Source organism: Hermetia illucens, chromosome 3 (assembly GCF_905115235.1).
Source record: "Hermetia illucens chromosome 3, iHerIll2.2.curated.20191125, whole genome shotgun sequence".
In the NCBI taxonomy this organism is placed as follows: domain Eukaryota; kingdom Metazoa; phylum Arthropoda; class Insecta; order Diptera; family Stratiomyidae; genus Hermetia; species Hermetia illucens.
Genome location: NC_051851.1, coordinates 38,870,976 through 38,889,864, shown reverse-complemented (window position 1 = coordinate 38,889,864; position 18,889 = coordinate 38,870,976). Strand labels below are relative to the sequence as shown.

Here is an 18,889-nt window from a genome sequence, read left to right as displayed (position 1 = left end):
GGGAAACCATCTTTTCATCGACTTTAAAGCTGCCTATGATAGCATAGCCAGGGTGAAACTGGCCATGAGAAAATTCGGTATCCCCACGGAATTGAAAAGGCTAACTAGCCTGACCCGGACCAATGTGCGAGGCCAGATAAAAGCAGCAGGATCGCTCTGACGACCATTCGACATCAACAACGGTCTACAACAAGGGGATGCCCTATCATGCGTCCTCTTTAACCTGGCCCCCGGGAAAGTGATCCGTGATGCTGAGGTAAATGCAAAAGATGTGATCCTCTTTAAGTTCACCCAACTACTGGCCTATGCTGACGATGCCGACATCTTGGGAAGAACGACCCGAGACGTACAAACTGCCTTCATCCAGACCGAGCAGACAGCGATTGGCGCGAGATCTTGTGCTGCACATCAATGAAGGCAAGACAAAGTTTATGGTCGCAACGTCAGCACCAAAAAGTAACCAACTGACAACATCAAACCGCACTGGTCAAACGGGAATAATAAAGATAGGAGACTACAATTTTGAGACCTTTGATCATTTCTCCTATCTAGGGTCGAAAATCAGAACCGATAATAGCTACGATGATGAAATCCGCGCACGATTGTTGAAAGCCAACAGAGCCTATTTCAGCGTACAAAAACTGTTTCGCTCGAAACGTCTCACGATAGGGTCAAAGCTCTTACTGTACAAGACAATGATCTTGTCAGTCCTCATGTATTCCTCGGAGGCTTGTGTTCTTAGCAAGAAAAATTGCGAACACTTGGCCACGTTTGAGAGAAAAATGCTCTGAAGAATGTTTGGCCCCCTACTTGAAGGTGGACGATTCTGTAACCTACATAACGACAAAATTTATGAGCGATACCATGACCGTCAGGTTGTGGATAAAATCCGGCTCAATAGGTTACGGTGGGCGGATCACTTAAACCGTATAGATGAGGATGATTCAGCCCGAAAAGTCTATAAAGACAGTATCTATGGTAGGAAAAGAAGACGAGGCAGACCCTGCCTGAGATGGGCCGATGGTTGGTAGTTCAGGACGCCAGGCAGCTTTTAGGCATATCGAATTGTTGGACTTCGCCGCAAAACTGATATGTCTGAAGTTCCTTATTAAGGCAGGGCTAGACTGGATACCGGTTGTTGCATCGTTGGTGATGATTGTCTGCGCAGGGTTCCTTGCTCCACCTACTTTCGCCGATGTCACGGGGATTAGGCCCCTGAATGTCTGCTTGACAATTGTTTTTATAAGAACAGCGTCCTTTCAAGTTTTCTCAACAGGAGCTTATTTTTTTCAAGCTGAACTTTTCTTTAATCTGGTCTATTATGATTAGAAAATTTAGTTGGTTGCTTCGTCGGAGTCCTAGTGTTGAGCCCTTAAGGAATTTTCTGTGTTCTTGCAGTCGATTCAGGTAGATTTCTATAAAATTGAAAAATCTGAAAAATACGCAATATTTCTTTGATGGACGGAATATCTAAGAAAAAAATCTAACAGGTTCTTTCAACGAAGAAAGCTGGTTAACACGACTGAGAAATCAAGGCTTGAATATATTACGGTACGGTAGCAAAATGAAGTCCTGGAAGCACGAATTACTGCAGGTGATTATGTAAAGAACCTAGGGTGGAGAAGAGGAATTGCAGCTATGGAAGCGATCAGTAGCTATCAAGTGAACGTCCTTGTTGGAAAACTTTGGGGGGTGGTTCGACTACCGATTAATCCAATTTTTGTCGTTAGTAGCGCCAAAAATTCATCCTGTGTGAAAACTGGTCAACATTCACACATCTTAAGCAGAAAAAGGACTAATTCAACAATACTATACAACTATAGACGACTAGTAAAACTATACTATAAATAGGCTAGTCCTACTCTTAGAAAATATATTATTTAATGACTACGAGTTCAATGCACTTGCGTTTATGTATAATGAAATCTTGTGACCATAATTCCAACGTCTTTGTCCCCAATTTTCTTTTTGTTTTGGCTCCATCTTACGCCAATTCGTTTGCATGTCATATATCCTGACAATTCTCGTGAATTAGTGGAAAGAATGATCCTGTTTTTTCCCATGTTGATTATCTCTAAGATATTCAAGTCTAATATTTTCTTACTGAAACAAGACTATAACTTTGGGTTAGGTTGAGCATTTAGTTTGGCTTTCTAAGAGCCGCTTATCAGCTTTCGGAGCGCTTTTCTACATTTCACCTTCCGAGGTTTGTAGCTTGCTCTCTTTGGTCTGTTTAGCAATCCCTTCCTGTCAACTCCTGTATAGCAGTTATGGTATAAGGGAAATGTGAATACTTTGCTACTACTGAGAAACAAATAATGAATGAAATGTTAGTCCATTTTTTAAAAAAGTTATCTAATTTACATCCGTTCCTTGTTCATGTATCGTAACATATGTTATTTCTTTCAGTCCATCATTTTGAGCCCCCTATCCAAGATTTCTAGCTATCCATCTTTAATTTCAAGCTTTAGTTACAACAGAAAACCGCCTTCAGCAAACTAGAAATTAATATCACACTTGAGCTTGTATGGTCAGTGGTATCTGAACACCTTTTACGCTTTTTGCCCATTTACAGATACTTGCATTGTGAAGCTTCCTCCTTTCCTACTTATATTGCAAAATTTGTAGTCCATGACGTTGGCCGTTGCTGAAAAGACCATGAGAGTGACTACATAACTAAGAACCGTGCTATATCACGCGCATCCAGTAGAATGTAATGAAAAAAGAAGAAAGCTCAACCAAGGAAAAAAATTAAATTAATATAAATATTTACATGAAAGCTAAGCCTGTTCATATTAGGAACTTAGGTCATTGTCTTTTTGGGTTTCTGATGCATGGCATGTATGAGTATAGTGGGTCTTCGTGTGAATCGTCCAGATATGGTTCAAATGTCAATGACAATCGTTGGTCAGTGTAGTCGACTTGGCAGCATTTAGTTTCTATCTTTTGTTTCCAATCTAAATCCCTCTGCATTATCTATGAAGTATTAAAAATTGAATTCAATCTGAAATTATGACAATTATTCCTGTCCAATATTTGTAACTTCAGATTACCCCGTTCTCTATATATCATATTTGGGTCGATTTCTGGATAAATTTTGGCAATTACAGCATGGGTAGATTCCTGCTATGTTCACAATTTCGGCGACAAATGCTAAAAGATTCATATTTTGCCATAAAGAACGAAGCGAAACTTCCCTAACAGTTTCAGTACTTGATGTAAAATTCATGGCGTATAATGTCATATTTTGCTTCTGTATTCTAAATTATTATCAAGAGTTTCTGTAATTTGTGTCCTCATTTGAAGTTTAAATTAATATTTGATAGTGCGTATAACCACAGTACTATGATGTTTCCATTGCGGTCGTTAAGAGCTATGAAACATGTATATAATTGGATTTTCTTGTTTCAAAACGTTTTAGAAATTTAGGGGCTTGTGCGGTTAACTTTGTTACTCTTGGTCATATCGTTTTCAGGATGTTTCCCGATCTGTGCGAAGTTAGTAATTCACTCTTTTGTGTAAGATATGGAAGATGTCTTATCATGCTTTGAATCGCTAGCAAGATATGTGCTTTTCAGGAAAATTAACTGCGGTTTCGCCATCTTTAGTAATGGCCTTACTTCTGAATTGGAAGCGATGTCACCACAAGTGGTAACCAGCTATTGGATACTCAGACTTCAGCTTTGTGTAAAACTGAAACTTTTCTCAGTCGATTTACTGTCTATTTCTATGTCTATTTGACGTCTGCCTTTTTTCTGAAGACGTAGAAACTATTGAAAGCCACATTGTGGGTCTCTTACCTGTTAAAACCACACCTCCTCACCCGTTATAATTGCAAAACCGTCGTCAGACCTTACTTAACGGCGCAAGTAAAAGTTCTGGAAATTCAAGTAGCATACTATATTGCCTCTGTCATTAGACATCGCGGAGCTGGTGAGATCACCATAAATTCCACTGAGATTACCTTTTTATTCAATGCGGCTTCTTTCCGTTCCGCAATCTTCGGTATAGTGTTAATGCTGCTGTCCGTTCTATTCCGGGATTAACATTCCCATCTTCGAAAAGCCGTTTACGTCGAGGACAATTATTTTCTCGCTATAATAAATTTTGGGGCAATGGACGAAGGTACGTTTCGGGTTTTCCCAAGCACTTCCTGGCGTTTCACTCCCATGCTGTGGAAATAGCTGCTGTGACCGTGTCCAGCGATAAACTGGTTTTTCGAAACCATCCGGTATATTCACCTTTCGTTCTACAATACATACTACTTCATTTGCAGATTGGTGCATGATGTCGGAATGCTCCAATACGCGCTATCCCTTGCAAAACCGTTGATTTTGTTGTCTGGCTTCGCAACAGCATTTTATTATAATTCCGCTGCGACAATGCTGGTCGGAATCATACCGCCCACGTTATATACCATCTTTCTCAAGGACGGGAGTGGGAATCGCGTCAGGTATATGATTGGTTGCCCGTGAGAGTAACTCGTTGGAGTATATTAAATCAGCATAATGCCCTCTTTCCTGAGCCAAAATGTTGATGCTTGAGCTACTGTTGAACAGTGCAATAACCATCATCACTGTCAACGGCGCTACTCCGGTATCGAGTCTAGGCTTGCTTTGGTAAGGAACTTTAGACATCCCGATTTTGCGCCGAGGTCCAGCAATTCGGTATCCTTAAGTTGTCTGGCGTCCTGGGCTACACCACCGCCGAATCTAAGGCGGAGTCTGCCACGTCTTCTTTCCTTTCTACAGATAAAGCCCTTGTAGGCTTTCCGGACTGGATCATCCTCATCAATAGGGATTAAGTAACCGGTGTAACAACCGGTATTCCGTCTATGCCTGCCTTAGTATGCAATTCAAGACACCCTGGTTTTGTGCCGCGATCTACTAATTCGATATTCTCAAAAACTGTCTGGCGTTCTGACCTACGACATCGTTTCAGCTCAGGCTCTTTTTCTACCGTAGATATTGCCCTTTCCGGACTGGCTCATCCTCATCCTATCCACTACCTGACGGTATATGGTATCGCTCATAGATTTCGTCGTTATGTAGACTACGGAATCGTCCATTCTTATGTAGGGGCCAAAAATTCTTCGGAGGATTCTCCTCTCGAACGCGGCCAAGAGTTCGCAACTTTTCTTGCTAAGAAAGTCTCCGACGAATACATGAGGACTGGCAAGATCATAGTTCTGTACAGTAAGAGCTTTGACCCTCGGGTCGTTCTCCCCATGATGTCGATATCGTCAGCATAGGCCATTAGTTGGGTGGACTTAAGAAGATCGTAACCCTCGCATTTACCTCAGCATCACGGATCAGTTTCTCCAGGGCCAAGTTAAAGAGGAAGCATGATAAGGCATCCCCTTGTCTTAGACCGTTGTTGATGTCGAATGGTCTTGACAGTGATCCCGCTGCTTTTATCTGGCCTCGCAAATTGGTCAGGGTCAGCCTAGTCAGTCTTATCAATTTCGTCGGGATCTTTCATCTCCGTGTAGAATTTTACCCTGACTATATCATCATAGGCGGTCTTAAAGTCGATGAAAAGATGGTACAACAGATGTCCATATTCCAGCAGTTTTTCCATCGCTTGCCGCAAAGGGAAAATCTGATCTGTTGCTGATTTGCCTGGAGTGACGCCTCTTTGCTATGGGCCATTGATGTTCGAAGCGTATGGGGCTATCCGACCTTGCACGATAGAGGAGAATATCTTATAGATCGTACTCAGCAACGTGATACCTCTATGATTGCTACATTGCGTGATACGTCCCTTTTTATATATGGGGCAGATAATGCCTCGTTGCCAGTCGTCAGGCATTGATTCACTTTCCCACACCTTGAGCATCAGTTGGTGAACCAGTTGGTGTAATTGGTCGCCTCCATATTTCACCAATCCGGTTGTAATTCCATCGGTTCCTTAGCGACTTATGATTTTTAAGCCGATGGATCGCATGGACTATTTCTTCTATATATACTTGGCGGTGGCAGTAATTCTCCGTCGGCTTCAGTTGGCAGGACCTCCAACTACCGATGTTCTGGTTATTCAGAAGTTCATCAAAGTACTCAACCTCCAAAATCCCCTTCTGTCGGAAATCAGATTTCCCTCTTTGTCTTGGCAGGATGACCATTGAGGTGTAGAAGGCTTCATCCTGTTGGCTTGTTGGTAAACTTGCGCGTCTGGTGCGATTTCTCTCTGTACTTTTCGAGTTTATAGACCTGTTGGTTCTGCCAGGCTTCCTTTTTCCGTCTGTGAAGTCGCTTCTCCGCTCGGCGGAGTTCGTAATAGGTCTCCGCGTGTGCTCGTGTCCTTTGAGAATGCAGCGTTCTTCCGTTCCGTTGCTAGCTTACATTCATCGTCAAACCAGTCATTCCGACTTTTTTTGCGGCTGGGGCCAAGTATGTTTGTGGCCGTATCTATGATAACGATCTTCAGGTGATTGTGGAGATGAAGCATCAACAAATGATCTTTGTTGATGCTTCATCTTCAGGATCTCTGTTGACTGCGGTTCTTGCGGCATCCACTTCGCCCTTATAAGTGTTACCGTGGGCTTTGATGTGGATGGCTTCAGTCTTAACTCTCATCTGATTGTCAGAGGGAATTCTGGGCGGCGTTGTTATTCGAGCCCGGAACTATATATTCTGACGTTCATCAAGTCTGTGAGAAGGCGGCGTTCGTTTAACACGTGGTCAAGTTGGTTGGAAGTGGTCCCGTCTTGAGAGGCCCATGTTTGTTTATGGACCACTTTCTGCGCAAACCAGGTACTTCCAACAACCATTTCGTGTGACACTGCTAATTTGATAATCCGCAGTCTGTTATCATTTGTATTTTGATATAAGCTATGGGAGCCAACGTATCGCCTTAGTCCGGGGTATGATTTTTATATCATACCTGGGACAGGCTTCGTGGGTTCGTTCTACTGCCCCGTAGAAGGTATCTTTCTTCAATAAAAACCTGAAAAGAAAACTTTGCATTACTTAAATTATTCTCCTTTTTTTATTTGAGGATATTTCAAAGCTTTAAAGTGATAAAATTATACGCATAATTTTCCATTGTTGGCAGAGCTTCACTGTACAAGGTTGGTTATCGATTCTAATTCCTTTTTTGTTTTCCTGGCTGCTGTTGGTCTACCAGTAGAGTCGATTTCACGGCGGTACAGCTATTAACCATATTGAAGTAATAAAAACTTGTTGTTTCTTTTCCGTTGGTGTGGGTATTTATTCTTGCAAATACCGATATTTCGGGAACCACTTGTTCCCTTCATCAGTGCATCAGTAATTTCACTCTGATATTAACCATAGTTATAATCTAACTGTTAATACAACAATACATAGCATCACACTGTGGACCAGTCAAGAGGGTTCTGGCAGCGAAAGCTTTAGTTTCTAGCCTGGAACATACGTGCTTTCTATAAATCCGAAACCTTGACTGCCTCACTGAAAATTAAGAGGTAGAAGAAGCCATCAAACGTGAACGTCCGGAGGTAACCAATGTCTGAATTGGCATCACCTCTGTGAACTCTCGAGGTCAGAAACTCGCTGGAGGTTGAAATTGCGGAGATATATGCGAGGAAGTTTCTAAACAGCGGGAAAATCAGAATTGATTGTTTAGTGGTCAGATACCGATCCGGGCCACCCCAACCAAATGTTACAGATGTTTGAATTATGGGCACAAGTCTCCAACCTGTCGGGGACCTGACAGAAGGGCATCATGACGCAAATACAGTCAGTCAGGCCATAAAGCGGACACCTGCAACCAGAGGGAGGGTTGCGTCCTATGCAGGGATGGTGGTGCGGCTGATGAGAATGTTGCGCACATTGCCGGTTCGGGCAGTGTCCAGTCTTCAGAGCGGAACTAGAAAGAGGTAGGATGATCCAGAGCGAAACAAATTCTCGAAAAGGCGGTGAGAATAGGACTTGTAATTTTAAACAACGGATCCACCCGAACGTTCCGACGCCCAGGCTGAGAGGGAAGCATTCTAGACGTAATCTTCGCGTCTGAGTCAGTGGTGTCGTTGGTGGACGAGTGGCGAGTTCTGGAAGACTTCTCGGCAAGCAACCATCAATACATTGCCTTTAAAGTGGTTGACACAAACTCACGATATGCGCCACCTCACAGCTCTTTCTGTGCATGGAACGTCGCGAAGGTGAACACTGGGAGGTTTGTTGAAACTCTAGGAACACGTGGGGCTGCGCTGAGGGTACTCCTGGGAGTGATAGCACTGCAGCTGACATTGTCGCAAATTCGGTTACGAACCTGTTAACGACGTGGCAAACCTTCTATGTATTGGTGGACAGCGGAAATTGCAGAGCTCCGTAAGGAGTGTCACACACTCCGCTGCTTGACACAACATCTAAACGACTGGGAGGAGGTATGTACCATAAAAACAGAGTAGAGATCAGCCGAAAGGATATTCTGCTGCGCAAAAAAATAAGAGCAAAGCTCGCTGCTGGTAGGATCTGCCTGGACCCGATATTACCCCAGCGGAGGTATACAACTTGGTATTCCAACATTGGACAGACCTTCTGCTCGGCGTATACAACACTTGCCTGAAAGAAGGTATTTTCCCTTCTCGTTGAAACGTAGCGAGGCTTGCATTGATCAGCAAAGGGAAAGGCGACTCTGAGTTGCTATCTTCATACCGCCCACTTTGTATCCTTTACGTTGCTATGAAAATGTTCGAAAAGCTCATCAAATGTAGACTCGTTCAAGCGATACGCGCTGCCGGAGACTCATCCCCACGGTAATTCGGCTTTAGAGTAGGGGGATTCGCAGTTGATGCTGTCATGTAAGTCGCGGATGCTGGAGGCCGCGGAGACAGCCGAAAGCCTTTAATTCCGTAAGATTGAAAGACGTTCTAGGCACACTAGACAATATTTGCCTCATGTCGAACTATCTCTTACGGATTAGCGACTATCTGAGGAACTGCTCCCTGCTTTATGAAACGATAGAGGGTCACAGGAAGACGGAGGTCACGCTAAGGGCAGCACAGGGATCTATCCTAGGGTCAGACTTCTGGAACGTTACCTATGATAGCCTACTTAAACTCGGCATACCAGAAGAGTCGCGCCTGGTTGGTTATGCAGATGATGTCGCGGCGCTTGTTGCCAGACGCACTATCGAATAGGCGCAAAGAAGACTTGGTATATTAATGCGACGGGTAAGCGCATGGATGACTGTTCATAGTTTCAATCTTGCACAGGAAAAAGCCGAAGTAGTCATCTCGACGAAAAGGGGAGTTCTGATTCTGTGTCCCATATCGTTCAGCGAGTCGATAATCGAGTCAAAATCAATGGTATAGTACCTTGAACTGACTCTTGACTCAAAGGTAAGCTTCTTTGAGCAAATCAAAGCGGCAGTGAACAAGGCTGCAACTGGAGTTTCGGCCTTAAGTAGGCTAATGACGAATATTTGGGGCCCTAGCTCTAGCAGACGACGTCTCCTGATGACTTCAACGCATTTTGTCCTGCTCTACTGCGTAGAGGTATGTATGGGCTGACGCTCTTGGCAAGGAGGTATATCGTAACCGTCTCGCGCAAGTACAGGGACGATAGCTTTGCGGGTGGCGTCTGGGTACCGCACTCTCTCTGAACCTGCCGTGATGGTGATCCCCGTTGCCCTTCTTGCTAAGGAGTGTAAAACCATATACAAGGGGAAGGGAAAAGAGCAGGGAGGTGGTTGCTCGTGAAGAACGATAACGCACCCTAGATGAGAGATAACTCTCTTGGCCAAATAAAATCAGACGCAACTTAGGTGCGTGGCTGAATCGGAAATATGGTGGGACTGACTATTTCCTTGCCCAGTTCTTAAGTGGCCATAGAGGTTTTCATTCTTACCTGCACAAGATTGGAAAGGCACGATTTTCGGATTGTATGTTTTGCAATAGAGTTGTGAACGACGCCCAACACACCTTCTTTTCTTGTCTGCTCTCTGCAGACAACATTGTCGAGGGGCAGTAAATGTGAAGAAAACTTTTATTTACCAGATATGGCTTTCTTGACAAGGTTGCTAACCAACATGTGGTATAGGCTGTATATCATGGAATTTATCTCCATAGACAATATTTTTAACTTTTTCTAAGATTAGGTGTAGGAATGGATAAATCTTGTGTGTTTGTCATATGCTGTAAAAATCAGTGCTTTTATGAAATGGGGGCAACGTACTAGAAACATTTAACTTCAATTTCCATTATTATCAGCCATGAAGACGTCTACCCCGGCGCCTAGCCTAGTCTCTAGTATTTTTCCCTCGTAACATCTGTACATTGTAGGAGTTATTTTATTGCGATTTTAATGACATCTACATCAATGCTATGAATGCCGGTCTTTTTAAGTGTTTGTAGGGCTTTACACTATTTTGAGCCGACTTTTCCTGGAGTTACAGTTAGGGTCGTCGATACTTTCCTCTTCTTCAATTTATCATGGTCAGTTAAAGGATGAAGATAGGTTATCGTGATGTTTGATTTTTTGACCAAATATGCATTTGTTGCAACTTTTTGCATCCAATTTTGTTTTAGATAGCGAAGAGGCTGTAACTGAAGATAAGATTTTTCCATATATAAACCTTTAAGCCACCATCCATTTGTGCATTTCCATAAAGTAGTTGATGATAAGTATTATAGCTAAATAAAAGTGTAAAGATTGAGGCTAAATGACATCACATCACAAGATGTTGAAGTTTTGTGCATACGATTCTTCCACTTAGTTAATTACTTTTGAGGAAAATATACGCCATAAACAATTTTCAGCTTCTTCCACTCTCTGAATACACTAAGCGGGATTTAGGAGCTAAGATTGTCGATAAAAATTTTATTGGAAGAAACAAACGGTGGAAGATGAAGTCATGTGAACTAGACATTGATAGAACCTAAACAGATTTCTACTTTATTCCGTTAGTTGATATGCATGATTTTGATACTCCAAGATATCTTACAAAAGTTAGTTTCCTATATAGTGTGTTACAAAGGGACAGCGAAAAGCGTACGTGGTGAAAGAAGGAAACGTGTTAGTTTCATCCAAAACACTGTTCCGCGTGTCGTAAAGTTATCTCATATTTGAGCCAATCTAAATTTATTTAACCACATAATTAGCCATCTCATATTCATTTGCACTCACTGTTTATGTATGGTTTCTGTCGAGCCATCACACATCATAATCACATACTTAATGAAACTAGCATATTCAATCTTTTTCTTCACCTTTGCATCTATTTTCAGCTTTTTAGCGGCGGAGCGTTCTACAGCGGCTGTTGCGCCGGCGAGTGGTGGACGCTACTACTATCGGGAAAGAGGTCAATCGAGAGGTGGTTCAAAGCCACCAACGTCATCATCAGAATCCGTACACCGCTATCAAGAACGTCGGGATTTCGCATCATCCGAATTTGAATCAGAATCAAGCGACGGGTCACAGTCAGAATCAGAATCGGAGGAATTAGCGCTCTTATCGTCAGCGGCGTCAGATAATTTTCCAATCTCGAGCGATACACGTCGCGGTCGCGGTCATAGTCGCAATTTCAGCCCAACCGCTCACATATGCGCGACATACGCAAATGAGGAGCAGATACAAATTCCCAACGATCCGAGCAGAAGCTACTTAGCTGGTGAACTTGAACTACGCTTGACTGCCGGCTCAATCCCCGTTGAGAGCGCTACTATCAATGATAATAACAACAATAACTCGCAATCACAATTATCTGATAATATCGTTAATAGTGGACGTTCCGAGACAGTCGATGCAGATCCCGTGGTAACTTCGCGATTAGCTATTGAATATTTCAGATGTGACTCGAATTTGTTGCGGAAACGGAAAAGGTGGTCAAACAATACCGCGGATGTCCTTCCGGAAGGATCCGGTGTTAGTGATATAGACCCAAGTGATAGTGACAGTGAATCCGATAGACAACCCAAGCTTGACCAGAATTCAAATGGATTTTGTTGTGGCCCAACTGACGGAAGGTATCTAGTCGATAATCGAAAATGTTTGCAACCCGCAACAAGTGACTATCCGGCGAAAAGTGCAGATTCTGCTACGAATCGTTTCAATAGGGCTATAATGAATATCAGTAGGAAATTAGATACTATGTTTGGGCTACGCTCGCTGAGAATGAAGGAGCGCCTGGCCATTGGCTTTGGTGCATCCTTGGTGCTATTCACGCTCTTACTTGTGATAGATTTACAAATGGATCTAGGAGTCGCTAATCGACATTTAATGCCATCGCATGCCCGAGTGCGATACGTAAATGATGAAGATAAAAATGGTGTTTTCCGGGATTTCAAGAGGAAATTTTTACAGAAGAGGTAAGTTGAGGGATCGTTTTATATTTTTATCTATACCGCTATGATTGAAGTTGGCAGGAAATTTAAATTATGGCTGAATAAATTCTAGTGGAGATTAAAAACAGAGTTGAGGACGGTCATGTTTTCCGCCGCCGACAATTTGTCGCAGCAGCTTTTCACTTGCATGCTAGTAGCATGGACTAGATTAAGCAGATTAAGCGTATCACTATGATTTCGGTTGATTATGCAAGTTGTTTTGAACTCAAGTTTACAACAATAATAAATTAAATCTGCTTTTAAAAAGAAATAAGATAGTATACGCATCGTTAAAAGCATGAAAAAGTTCTATTTTCCAAATAAATAGAAAATATTGAAACCGCACCGTGGGGAGATGTAGACGTACATTTTCCGCTATATCAATTCGACCCGTCAACTGAGTCTATATAACTTTTATAATACAATATAAACAAGGAGAAAGCAATTTAAATACAGTAGTCTGGAATGCTGGCTGGCATGCATTACTGTGTCTTATCAGCATATTTGAAATTAGCTGTGGTAGCGAAATGTTTTTCTTCTTACTTCAATTGCTTGATAGATTTTTTACTACACTTGAATATTAACCACACAATTACGTGTGCATGTACTGAATCAGTTTCCGTGAATTTTTAAATTGACACGTATATGAGATTTTTCGCAAGGAAACGAGAGCTCTTAATGTATTCGCATCAAATTACAGATAAGCTGTTTCTGCAGTTTAATTGGTCGTTAAATTTTGATTAGTAACAAGTACAAATTTAGAGGTTATAAGAATCAAGATGTTTCCGAAATTATCTTCATTGAGAATGAATTTCTAAGAAAATTTGTATTAGACACTTGTAAACATTATGCTCAACATTGTCAAATGCATGTTCCCCAGTAAATTAAATTTTTGCACTTTCCGTGCTTTTCTATCATAATCAGTGTCACAATTCTTCCTTTGTTACAAAAGATAATAAATCTTCCATTATCAGTTTTCTATTAAATTTGGTATTTTGTTAAATATTCCAAGCATTTCACATAAGATGAAGTGGCGAATGAAAGTTCGGGAAAGCTGTCGATTTGAGTCTTTTTTACTTCAAATCGCAAACCATTTTGGAATGAAATCCCGTAATAACCAAAATGAGATGAAAATCTCTGATCTAGGTTACAATTTATCTCTTAGAGGTTTTTGCCAATCTTGGTTCTTGTCCATAAATACAAACGAATCAAATGGTAAACGCAAATTAATTTCCCCGGAATCTTAGAAATCGTGCTGGTGGTGAGTTCAGTTCCGCTAATGTGTAGAATCTGATCATGCTAAAGGGCATTGAAAAAATACTAAATGAATATTAAGCAGTTTTCCATTAACATAAGCTTGCCTGGTTATTGTATCCAATGTCATGTTCGAGATAGAGAATTGCAACTCGGTCAAAACAGTAATACGTTTTTATTTATGTAATACATTTTTTAAAAAGGTGAGTCAGTAGTTAATGAGGTTATTTATTGTTTCTTCCATTCTTTCTTCGCTGATAATAATAATATATAACAATATATAATCAAAGGTGGTATAAATATTATGTTAGAAAGTTAGATTTCTCGCGAATCAAATGACCATATGGAAATCTATATTTCTATTTGAAAAACTGTGACCAAATGAAAGTATGATGAATTTTCTTGATACCTTGTGTGTGCCTCTAACCACTAGATCGTAGTGGTCCATTATACTCGACGCTTCGGCAAACCCCAACATCCTAGATTCGTTTGTATATCGCAGGATTTTCTTTAATGAATGTGATACTACCCGCTGCATCTGGAGCACGTCAGTGACAAAAATCTGCGGTACACTTATATAGGAAATGTTCCATGGTTTCCGCTACGTCACTGTAGAATGGACACGTACCCTTTTTTTATAATTTCTGCTTCGAACATCTGCCCAGCTAGTAAATTATGCATAGTCAGAATCCCCTCAATACTTCCCTAAGTTTTGATTTTTTTCGACAAAATAAACTTCGCAGTATATTTGTTTGGTTTTGGCAGGAAAATATTGGTGGATCCAGCGGCATTTAAGTTCTGGCTCTTGTCCTTATGAAAAGCTTGGTCCTAGTTTCTCATAGCAGCAATAGCCAATGCTACTGGCACTCCAATTGTTAGCTTCGGTCCAGGCAAGCGAGAAATTAAGTCCTTTATTGTTCCTGTGCCAAGCACTTTCCTTGTTGCCTCCAGTTTTCTCTCCGTTTGAAGATCATTATCATCAACGGCGCAACAACCGGTATCCGATCTAGGCCTGCCTTAATAAGGAACTCCTGACATCCCGGTTTTGGGCCGAGCTCCACCAATTCGATATCCTTAAAAGCTGTCTGGCGTCCTGACCTCATCCATACGGATTAAGTGACCCGCCCACCGTAACCTATTGAGCCGAGAGATTTCGTCATTGTGTAGGCTACGGAATCGCCCATCCTTATGTAGGGGGCCAAAAATTCTTCGGAGGATTTTTCTCTCGAACGCGTTTGACCAGTGCGGTTTGATTTTGTTGGTTGATTCGTCTTCGGTGCTGACGTTGCTATCATATATTTTGTCTTGCCTTCATTGATGAGCAGGCCAAGATCTCGCGCCTATCACCGCCGGCTCGATCTGGATGAAGGCAGTTTGTACGTCTCGGGTGGTTCTTCCCATGATGTCGATATCGTCAGTATAGGCCAGTAATTGGGTGGACTTGAAGAGGATTGTACCTCTTGCATTTACCTCAGCATCGCGGATCACTTTCTCGAGGGCCAGGTTAAAGAGGGCGCATGATAGGGCATCCCCTTGTCGTAGACCGTTGTTGATGTCGAATGGTCTTGAGAGTGATCCTACTGCTTTTATCTGGCGTCGCACATTGGTCAGGGTCAGCTTAGTCAGTCTTATTAATTTCGTCGGAATACCGAATTCTCTCATGGCCGTGTACAATTTTACCCTGGCTATGCTATCATAGGCGGCTTTAAAGTCGATGAACAAATGGTGCAACCGTTGTCCATATTCCAACAGTTTTCATGGCGAGGCTATTCGTAGACGGACTTGCAGTTTTTTCCACTACGTCAGGTGCATTGTTTTTCTAACATTGGTTGCGCAGTAGGGATTGATGAACATAATAGCGCCAAGTGGAAGACGCCATTCCCAAGAATAACGCAACCGATAAATCTAAAAACACGCGTATATTACTATAGCTAATCATTTCTTCCACAAAAGGCGGAACTTCTCTGGATTTAATACAGTTGAAAATTGTGACGTGTTCCTTCCAATTCTTCGGCTGCTTATTATCATGAAGGAATTTTCTACCTTTAACGTCCTTTACACGACTATCAACAGATTTGCGGCCACATATCAGTTGTTATAGGTATTCGGTTCTCAAATCGTTGCTATTTACGGCAGTTTGCTTTCCTTTCTGCTCCTGAACTTTCTGCGATTTCGCACGGTATCGTAGTCTTCAATTTCTTTCGTTCATCGATTCGCTTTGATGATTCCGCAATCAGTCAGATTTTGCGACGCCCCTTCTGGACATGAGTGATGACCTGAGTAGCGCCCGACAAAAGAACAATTCTAATGGCGAATCATCAGTATTCTCATCCTTGCTTTTGAAACAAGTATGTGACATTGCACAGTTATTAATGGCTTGTCACAAAGGATGGGGAAACACGCATGGGCCACGGGCCAGTAAGCAGCCTGGAACTTCTATTATTTTCAATGGGTATGTTAGCTGTGGGGTTGGAGCATATTGCGCTCTCTGCGTTATATCCCCTGATGGTTCTTTTCTTAGCTTTTTATAGTAATTAACGTGCACATTGAGGTCTAAGAGCATTGCGTGAACCGCATGTATAATAGAATAAGCGGTATGGTATATTTCGCCAGTAACCCTGGTGACCAACAGTTTCTCCGCTGATTTTTGATTCCGTTTGACCGGGAATCCAACACTGGACCCAGAACTGAGCTTCTCAAGAAAACTTCGGAGAAGTCTAGAAGAGGCACATTGAGAAGACGGCAAATGTCAACAAGAAAAGAGTTGCAAATCAGCGAACAGATTGTGGATAGACCGTGGAAAATAGGATGGCAGTATTTTTCACAATATAGCTGGAAAAATCCTTATTATAAAAGACTTTTGTAAGGCAATTTAAAGCTAAGTACTAGGACGAACATAAAAATTACAAGTTCTTGTGGTATTCACTAACATAGTGGGATGGGAAAGAATAAAAGCAACACTAACCTCATAGACCAAGGGCTAACTTAAAACTTAAAAGATGTAGTGAAGTACAAATTGGGAGGATTCCTTCCCCCATTCCTCCCGACTCTTAATAAGCCGCGTATTGTGAATGGTAGCATCTGCTTACAATGAGGCCTAGAGATATCAAATGGTAGGCATCTCACAGAGGGTGGTTATATTATTTTGATTGTAGTAAGTTAAGTTATTTTTCCTGGAACGGTTATAGATATATATGGAATGTCATCAGGTAAACGTGTCTATACGTGTGAATTCATTATTTTTATAGGCAGGAAGATATAATAGCACTATTATCACATTTTATTGAAGAGTCGTTTGGGAAACTCCCTTCGATTGGATTCTTATGCTCCGACAACGGACATGCAACACGTCATTTTTTGACATACCTATACACCTATGAGCAGAAGATGCGCAAACGCATTTATAGTAACCAATATAGTGAACGTACGATCTGTCCAAGATTGTACACTACTGCTGAAGGGTTGCTCCTTATATCATAAAGTGATTTCGAAGCCTGAAGTTCTGATAACTCTTAGAACTATTGGTCATTAGACCTTTTTGGAAAAAGTTTTCCACATCAAAACTTTACAACAAGTATGAATGATACGTTGGCAAAAATTGGTGCTTTAAATTTTATCCTTAAATCGTAAATAGGTCATGGGTTAACGATCGAAACGGAGAAGTCCAAAGAAGCGATGTTTGGTTCAGTGTTTTGACTGGCCTGACGCAACATATGGTCAAGCGTTATAATGTTAAAGGATAAGTTTGTCATATTTTTGTTCGTATTGTGGTCATTCTTCAATCGAGGAGTGCTTCAATCTTATCAATTGCAATTTTTTTAGCTATCTGGGGTACTTTTCATCTTTCCTGTCAAAGTCACCACAATTGAACCGCAGAAACCACTTTTCATACATTCTAACCGAAGAATCACTTCCATCATTAGCTTTGAAGAGTAAACGGTGGCTTTCGTTTCTATTTTTTGAAAATCTCCCAAATTGTTTAATTTAAAGGATGTTATATTCCTTCGACTCATGGTGCTTACGCCTTTCTATTATCTTCTGTAAATTTCTGCTGAGGTAAAAAAATGTCTGCTTATAAAAACATCATTTTGCACCTTTCTTACTACATTGAAAAATAAAATTAGTCGGGAATTGGAAGCTCAGTGCGTCATGTATTTAAATGGATGTATGTACTACTGACCTTTTATTTCTTAGGGAATGGTAATTTGACGCCAAAGAGGCAACTTTGACCTACTATAACTTTGTTGGTAATAGAAGGATTCCCACCAAATTTCAGTATGATGCTCTATATTAAAACCTACACTACTCCAGAATTTTACGGGTCTAGGATAAACTTAAGGGGGCTCGCAGTAAATTTTCAGAATCTAATAGTATACTGTTATTAACTTTGTGTGTTCGGATGGCTCAAGTGGTTAGAGCAGCTGTGAATGAGAGGATGAGTCAAATCGGAGTAATAATCTCGGGCGAGCGTAATGCTGACCACATTGCTTCCTATAGGGTGCTGTAATCCTGTAGTGTAGCGTTACAGTCTTGAATGAAGTGCTCTAACATACTTCAAGGCCCTGATACAATATAGATTGTTGCACCAACGATTATTATTTTATTATTAATAACTTTATTTGAGTAGACATCAGTCAGTATGAAAGGTAGGAGGCCTAGATACCGCCATATTTTTTTCCAGTTTTTACGGTTGGATAGTTTTTGAGAGTGGATTCTTTCAGTAATTCACCCTTTTCGGACCGTTCTTCTTCAGTGTTTAATTTTATTTAAACCTTGGCTAACTAACCATCTCCTAACTCAATCATTTCTGCAAATTTTCCAGTTTCTGCATATTCTTCGCAAACTTCAACTGGAAAATTTTGAATGTATTTTTGTAGATCAGGTCCCAATCAACGACATAACACATATGGGGTAAGAGTTTGGGATAGTTTTTGTATTTCTGCAAGTGTCGTGTTCAGCTTGCCCCTTGCACAAAATAGGGACCTCTAGCTACGAGGCGTTGTTAAAAAATTTGGGCAGACACAACAAGAAAGCCCCTTTTAGTGGTTTCAGCAAGTTCTTTAATCTATGTAATGTTTTTCGTGTTAAATTAAAAGTGAGAATTGGTTAAGTATTATAAGTTTATTATTCAATCAGTAAATCATTTACCGCTTGTCACACATTTAGTTTTGTTGGCCACTTTTGATCATGTAAGCAGTCCCAGTCCCAATCAAGAGTTAGATCTTATGTATACCTGTTTGATGTTTTGGAAGTGGATTTATTTCTATTAGCTGACTCCACACTTTTCCTTAATTTTTGGTAATATTACGATTTTATTCACCGTTTACTGGTTTT

The 18,889-nt window shown here is 41.2% G+C and overlaps 1 protein-coding gene across 1 annotated transcript in view; it reads left to right on the top strand.

The window, feature by feature from the left end:
- The window catches only part of LOC119650579 (extracellular serine/threonine protein CG31145), a 215,373-nt gene that overhangs the window by 52,950 nt on the left and 143,534 nt on the right, over positions 1-18,889 (top strand). The window contains exon 3 of the mRNA XM_038053405.1: positions 11,207-12,286. Within this exon, the coding sequence (XP_037909333.1) occupies positions 12,042-12,286 (245 nt within the window). The 5' untranslated portion in view covers positions 11,207-12,041. The remainder of the gene's footprint in view (positions 1-11,206; positions 12,287-18,889) is intronic.